Source organism: Pelmatolapia mariae, linkage group LG18 (assembly GCF_036321145.2).
Source record: "Pelmatolapia mariae isolate MD_Pm_ZW linkage group LG18, Pm_UMD_F_2, whole genome shotgun sequence".
In the NCBI taxonomy this organism is placed as follows: domain Eukaryota; kingdom Metazoa; phylum Chordata; class Actinopteri; order Cichliformes; family Cichlidae; genus Pelmatolapia; species Pelmatolapia mariae.
In genome coordinates, this window is record NC_086243.1 from 30593139 (window position 1) to 30601118 (window position 7980).

Consider the following 7980-nt stretch of genomic DNA (forward strand, 5'->3'; position numbering starts at 1 on the left):
TGGGAGGAGTCAGGAGCTTTCGCTAAAGATGCTCATGATATTGGTTGTATTCCTAGTTTGCACATGTCACTCAACCTCAAAGATGACATCCCAGTGCAGAGAGCCTACTCCTCTGTCCCAAAGCCTTTGTTCTCTGAAGTGAAGGAGTATATTCAGGACCTCCTGGCCAAGGGGTGGATTGTTAAATCCAGGTCACCGTATGCTGCTCCAGTCGTCTGTGTCCGGAAAAAAGACGGCTCGTTACGCCTTTGTATAGACTACCGTCTGCTTAACCAGAAGACCATCCCGGATAAACACCCTCTTCCTCGGATCCAAGACCTGACCGACACTCTGGGGGGGCATTCATGGTTCAGTATCCTTGACCAGGGAAAGGCGTACCACCAGGGCTTCATGGCGGAGGGCTCACGTCACCTCACAGCCTTCGTCACCCCCTGGGGCCTTTATGAGTGGGTACGAATACCCTTTGGCCTCTCCAATGCACCTGCGGCTTTTCAAAGAAGCATGGAGGAGATGTTAGATTCACTCAGAGACAATTGTTGTATTCCATACCTGGACGACATTTTATGCTATGCACCAACATTTGAAGAGCATCTTGAGGGTGTGAGACAAGTTTTAAGAGCACTTCAGAGGCACGGAGTAAAGCTAAGACCCAAAAAATGCGAACTGTTTCGCAAAGAAGTAAGGTATGTTGGCTGCCTTGTATCTGCAGAAGGGGTAAGGATTGATCCAAAGGACTTGGAAGCAGTAGAATCCCTAAAAACTAAGACACCTCAAACAGTTGGTGATATAAGGCGTCTACTTGGCTTCTTAAGCTACTACAGAAGCTACGTCCAAGACTTTTCGAGGATTGCAAAACCTATCTATGAACTGTTAAAAGTTAAACCGGACATGTCAACCTTCCCATCGCGCCAACTGAAGACTAAAGGTCCTCAGTTGTCATCCAGGGCCCCCGTTGAATGGACTAGTGAACACCAGCATGTACTTGAACAGCTAATTACCATGCTGACGAGTCCCCCAGTCTTGGCCTACCCAGATTTTAACTCACTATTCTGCCTCCACACAGATGCCTCAGAGCAGGGCCTCGGTGCTGTTCTCTACCAGCGCCAGGATGGAAAATTACGGGTAATAGCGTATGGGTCCAGGACATTGTCACCAGCAGAAAAGAACTATCGTCTCCATAGCGGCAAGCTAGAATTTCTGGCACTTAAGTGGGCAGTGTGTGAGCGTTTTAGGGACTGTCTGTACTATGCCCCACATTTTACTGTATATACAGATAATAATCCATTGACCTACGTTATGAGTACTGCCAAGCTTAATGCCGTGGGCCATCGCTGGGTCGGGGAACTGTCAGACTTTCACTTTGAGATCAAATACAGGCCCGGCCGGGCCAATGTTGATGCTGACACGTTGTCCCGTCTGCCCCTTAACATTGACATGTATGTGAGTGAGTGCACTGAAGAGTTATCATCTGAGGTGGTCCAAGCAGCCTGGGGTGGGGCTAGAGCAGCTCGAGAAAGTGATGTTGCATGGATTGCTGCCCTAACTCTCGCTGAAAATGCAGCCCAGGAGCCACATCCAGTTTTTCCTGCAATTGACCAAGATGAGCTAGCTCAAGCACAAAGAGAAGACAAAACGGTTGGAGAAATAATGAGGTTAAAGGAGAAAATGACAGTCTTAACAAATGACATCAGAAACACAGTGAGTAAAACAACGAGGAAAATGTTGCAGGAGTGGAACAAGTTACATTTCAAAAACGGACTAATGTATAGACAGACAGGTGAAAGACAACAACTAATCCTCCCCACCAAGTACAAAGAGACAGTGTTAAAGCACCTGCATGACAACATGGGACATATCGGCACAGAGAGAGTACTGGCACTGGCGAGAGAGAGGTTCTACTGGCCGTACATGAAACAGGACATAGAAAGCTATGTTACCAGGAAGTGCCGATGTATCATTAGCAAGAAACCAACAACCCAAGTACGTGCTCCAATGGGCACCATCACATCCACCTCGCCTTTGGACCTGGTCTGCATCGACTATCTCCACCTGGAGCCCAGCCGGGGGGGATATGAATACATTCTTGTTGTCGTGGACCACTTCACCAGGTTTGCCCAGGCGTACCCAACCAAAAACAAGTCTGGGAAGACAGCAGCTGAGCGAATTTTTGGAGAGTTCATTCCACGCTTTGGGTACCTAGCACGACTCCATCACGACCAAGGGCGTGAGTTTGAAAATGAACTTTTCAAGACACTGAGGGAGAAATCAGGTACTGGACACTCGAGAACATCCCCATATCATCCTCAAGGTAATCCTGCTGAGAGGTTTAACAGGACGCTCTTACAAATGTTAAGAACGCTAGGTGAAAAAGAAAAGGGGAATTGGAAGGATCATTAGCCACACATAGTTCACGCTTACAACTGTACGCGCCATGAATCCACAGGCTTTTCCCCCCATTTTCTACTGTTTGGGCATCACCCGCGCCTTCCTGTAGACATTCTATTTGGTCTAGTAGGGGAGAAACAGATAATGTCACACAAAAGCTACACTGACAGGTGGGCAAAAAGAATGACAGAAGCGTACAGGATAGCCAGTGAGAAAAGTAGATTGTCTAGTGTCAAAAACAAGTCTTACTATGACAAAAAGCTGAGGGGTGTGGTCTTACAGCCTGGTGACAGGGTCCTCGTAAGAAACTGTAGTGAACGTGGAGGACCAGGGAAACTTCGATCTTACTGGGAGAAAACCATTTATTTGGTTAAAGGGCAAATAGGTGATAATCCAGTTTATGCAGTCTATTCAGAGGGCAGTGATGGAAGTAAGACCAGGGTCCTACACCGTAACCTCCTATTACTGGTTAACGATCTCCCAGTTGAGGCTCCGCCTCCAAGATCTGCGCAAGCACCTGAAAAACCGATTAGACAGAGAAAAAAGTTAAGCGACCAAAACAGACAGAAAAGTGATTCTAGTGACTCAGAATCTGATGAGGATGCAGGAAGGTACTGGTTTAGGTTCCCCAGAGGACTGAGGAGTTTGGAGTGAACCAAGAGTTAAACGCTCTACAAAATGCCTTATTTAGAAGAGTTAGTGAAACAAATTGATCTTATCCTGTCCTGTGTTAGAAAATACAAAACCTCTTTAATCCATAAGGGTGTAACCATGGATATCCTTGCATCCGTGCATTGTCATTTCATTTTGTATAATCCAGCTAACGCTTCCAAGTTGTTGTGTTTTTGTTTTTTTCCTTCTAACCAAATGCGGCTTTTTACACAATTTTGTCAGTGTCCTTATACCACCATCCTGTGTCTATGTGCTGAAAGAAAATGATTGTCTTTTCACTTAAATCAATCAAGAAGTAAACTTTCATTAACTCATTAACACAAGACATTTTGGAGAAGCTAAGTTAAAAAAATAAAAAGGTTAGGTAGGTCAAAGTTTTTACTGCATACTGTAAATCAAACATAACACACGCTGGCACTCATAAATAAGCATTTTATGACTCGTTGCAGCCTCCCTTCACAGATGTGTCCGTATCAGGATGGGTCTAAACAACATGGTGTAAATGCAGTTGCTGGTGAGCCTCATTTCCTGTAGGAGGTGAACAAGAGCAGAGATCTGTTTCCCTTCAGAGCACAGAGGTTGTTTCTGTTCAGAGGAAGTGAAACTGTCTGACAGTCACTGAGAGACGGTGAAACGGCACAGCACATGAATCAAATGGACCAAACAAAATTCTGCTGTTCAGTCTGTTTGGATCTACTGAAGGATCCGGTGACTATTCCCTGTGGACACAGCTACTGCATGAACTGTATTAAAAGCTTCTGGGATGAAGAAGAAAAGAAGAAAATCTACAGCTGCCCTCAGTGCAGACAGACTTTCACAGCGAGGCCTGTCCTGGTGAAAAACACCATGTTAGCAGATTTAGTGGAGGAGCTGAAGAAGACTGGACTCCAAGCTGCTCCTGCTGATCACTGCTATGCTGGACCTGAAGATGTGGCCTGTGATGTCTGCACTGGAAGAAAAATGAAAGCGTTCAAGTCCTGTCTGGTGTGTTTGGTCTCTTACTGTGAGAAACATGTTAAGCTTCATTATGAATGTCCTGCATTTGACAAACACAAGCTGGTGGAGCCCTCCAAGAAGCTCCAGGAGAACATCTGCTCTCGTCATGATGAGGTGATGAAGATGTTCTGCCGTACTGATCAGCAGAGTATCTGTTATCTCTGCCCTGTGGATGAACATAAAGGCCACGACACAGTCTCAGCTGCAGCAGAAAGGACTGAGAGGCAGAGAGAGCTGGAGGTGAGTCGACAAAACATCCAGCAGAGAATCCAGGACAGAGAGAAAGATGTGGAGCTGCTTCAACAGGAGGTGGAGGCCATCAATCAGTCTGCTGATCAAACAGTGGAGCACAGTGAGAAGATCTTCACTGAGCTGATCCATCTCATCCAGAAAAGAAGCTCTGATGTGAAGCAGCAGATCAGATCCCAGCAGGAAACTGAAGTGAGTCGAGTCAAAGAGCTTGAGGAGAAGCTGGAGCAGGAGATCACTGAGCTGAAGAGGAAAGATGCTGAGCTGAAGCAGCTCTCACACACAGAGGATCACATCCAGTTTCTACACAACTACCCCTCACTGTCAGCACTCAGTGAGTCTACAGACTCATCCAGCATCAATATCCGTCCTCTGAGCTACTTTGAGGATGTGACAGCAGCTGTGTCAGAGGTCAGAGATAAACTACAGGACATTCTGAGAGAGGAATGGACAAACATCTCACTGACAGTCACTGAAGTGGATGTTTTACTGTCAGATCCACCAGAGCCAAAGACCAGAGCTGGACTCTTAAAATATTCATGTGAAATCACACTGGATCCAAACACAGCAAACAAACAGCTGTTATTATCAGAGGGTAACAGAAAAGCAACAATGGTGAGTCAACAACAGTCTTATTCTGATCATCCAGACAGATTTACTGTATATAAGCAGGTCCTGAGTAGAGAGAGTCTGACTGGACGTTGTTACTGGGAGGTGGAGTGGAGAGGGGGAGGAGTTCGAGTAGCAGTCGCATACAAGAATATCAGCAGAGAAGGACGGGGTAAAGAATGTGGATTTGGACATAATGATAAATCTTGGTCATTAGATTGTAACAACAACAGTTATACATTTTGGTACAACAACATCCAAACTCGTGTCTCAGGTCCTCGTTCCTCCAGAGTAGGAGTGTACCTGGATCACAGAGCAGGTATTTTGTCCTTCTACAGCGTCTCTGAAACCATGACTGTCCTCCACAGAGTCCAGACCACATTCACTCAGCCGCTCTATGCTGGACTGACGTTTTACTACACTGCAGTTGGAGACACTGCTGAGTTGATTAAAGTGAAATAGACTGAAGTCTTTCATATTGTGGGTTTAAATCTGTATTTTAGTTTCATTTTATTTTCTCTCCATCATTTCTGCACAGAGATCAGCTGTCAGTCAAACATTATGGGTGGTACCTCCACATCTTCTAGTTGTTCTCTTGATGTTTCTGAGTTTTTAAAGGAGATCTTTCCTGTGACTGTTTATGGAGGCTATCACTGCTCATCATCATTTTCATTTACTAAAATATTTCTCCACATGAAAATGTAAACTTCTCTATCCTCTAAATGTTTCTGGAATATTTGTATTGAAAAATGTCGACATTTCTCTTTATGAGTATGGCAGACCATGTGTGTGTGTTTGTGTTTGTTTTTGTCAAAATCATCAAACAAATGAGGAAAAACTGTGATTTTAATGAATGAATTCATATATTGTGTTGATGTTTTATTGTGTGAATAAACTGGAAGGTTTAACTATAAATCAAACTTTGAACAAAGTCTTTTCTTCTGTCTTCATTCCAGGATCTCACTCAAATCTGATGCAGAAAATATGAAACTAATCTGAGAGAATAACTGAAGCAGTTTTCCTCCTGAAGCATCACAAAGTTCAGAGTTCATGTTTAGAGCAGAAGATTCAGCAGTCGCTCTGTGACCTTTCAACTTTCTTCACTAAAACAGCTTCATTACAGAGAAACAAGTCACATTTTCTTCATGTTCTTAAGTCCTTTAAAATGTTTGTAATGGTCCTTGAATGCAGCATCAGTGTCACATGTTGTGACTCCTGTCAACAAACTGACACAGTGTGATATTACACATATTTAAATCTTTACTGATGATGTTGGAGCTGCTGAAGGCTCAGTGAAGTTTAGTCTTCCTGCAGGTTAACAAGTGAAATCTGAAAGTGATGCACAACACAAGAGGGCGCCTTCATCCTGCTAACAGGGATGTAGAGGAGGTTAAAGCACCTCAGCTCAGTTTGTCCACATGTTTTACATTCTGCCATGTTTTTAGGCTGAATAAAGCCTTTATCATAAACTGCATTGTGTCATAGATCATGGTAAACTGGATCAAAGCATCATTAGTTAGTCACTTATTTAGTTTAGACTGAAATTACCACTCAAATATTTCATCAGCAGCTCATCAGCTTTGTATAATGTAGTGTTTATGGGCTACATTTAATCTACAGTATTACACTTGTTCACAACAAATCATTTCAAATGAAGTCTGTTACAGTTCAACAACTAGTTGATGAGTACAGTGAAACAGTCATGGTGACCACAGAACAGCTGAAGACTGAACTGAGGTGAGGATGACACTCAGTGTTTAAAAGGTCACTTTCTGTTGTGTTCAAAGATTTCCTTCAGATATGGTCTTTAATCAGTAAAGCCAGTGATACAGCAGTGTCATTAGCTGTGTTATTGGCACCAGGCTGTGTTTATGTATGTATTCAATTCTGTCTGAGGATGTCTTCAGCATGAAATGATCATTTGCTCAGCTGCTGTGTCTCATCTCTTATCAGACATTGGTTGGAACAGAGTTTTGTTGCTGACCATCTGACAAGAGGCTGAAGAAAAGCTTCAGGCTTCATTTGGACACGTTGGACAAAAGTCTCCACAAAAATGACTCAGAAACACAAATATTATTAATGAAAGTCCAAACTTCAAAAAAGGGGTCCTACATGATCCTGAGAAATATATTAAAAAAAATAAAATATTAAAGCAATAACCTCTTCCCAAAAATCTTCATATATATAATACATCACAGTACAGAGGGAAATTTCTGGGTGCTTTATTAAGGACCCATTTATTCTAAGGTCTGTGTTTGTGATGCAGCAGTTGCCTTATCTTATCTTTGATCTTATCTGAAGTTCAAAAGCTCTTTTTTCAACCAATCAGAAGCCAGTATTCTAAAGAGTTCATATTTATTTCATTCAGGTGAATATTTAAATTTAAACTACGTACTGACTCAACCAATGGTTTAAAACTGATCCTGAGTGAGTACATCTAAAAATAAAGAAATTACATTTTGTATTACTGTTACTTTCTGAAAAAGACTCACATAAAGCAGATTTATCACAAGCAAACATCAAGACACATCCTTCATGGCTTAAAGTTGCAGTGGGACTCTTTCGCCATCTGGTGGTTGTAACAGTTATGACAACTGTTCCTGCATATATGTCCCTCCTCAGTGTGAAGAAGACTGGACTCCAAGCTGCTCCTGCTGATCACTGCGTGTTCCTCCTGTGTCTAAAATCTATTTCCATTATGAATCAGGAAACTGTTTGCACCAATCATAAAGGCAATAAAATACATCACACACTAAGAAATAACAAAACCAGTGGGTTTGCCAAGGGTCACAGATGAATCTGAGGGGCTGTATGAGATGTTTAATGGGAAAGGAGTTTCAGCTACAAGAAGTGCAATACAGCACATGAGCAGAAATAATAATTTTTGAGTAAAGTCCCTGAAAGTATAAAGAACAGTTTTAAATGTACTTGAATACTTTCAGCTATTGGGCATGACTGCTTTTCCCTGTTAATGAAACAATTTCTGACTTTCAGATTGAAACTCTGTATTGTATATTCATCAAAAATGTACTTAGAGGGTTTTGAATATGAACTCTACAAATATACATT

At 42.6% G+C, this 7980-nt stretch overlaps 1 protein-coding gene across 1 annotated transcript; it reads left to right on the forward strand.

Annotated features, from left to right (window-relative positions):
- The first annotated feature begins 3702 nt into the window (after positions 1–3702).
- Positions 3703–5592, forward strand: LOC135932223 (tripartite motif-containing protein 16-like). The gene has a single exon (XM_065469585.1). The coding sequence runs from the start codon at positions 3703–3705 to the stop codon at positions 5371–5373; it is 1671 nt and encodes a 556-aa protein (XP_065325657.1). The 3' UTR covers positions 5374–5592.
- Positions 5593–7980: the final 2388 nt, after the last annotated feature.

Bases quoted from the DNA above. Each gene is read 5' to 3' on its own strand.
- LOC135932223 (XM_065469585.1), top strand. From the start codon at position 3,703: ATGAATCAAATGGACCAAACAAAATTCTGCTGTTCAGTCTGTTTGGAT.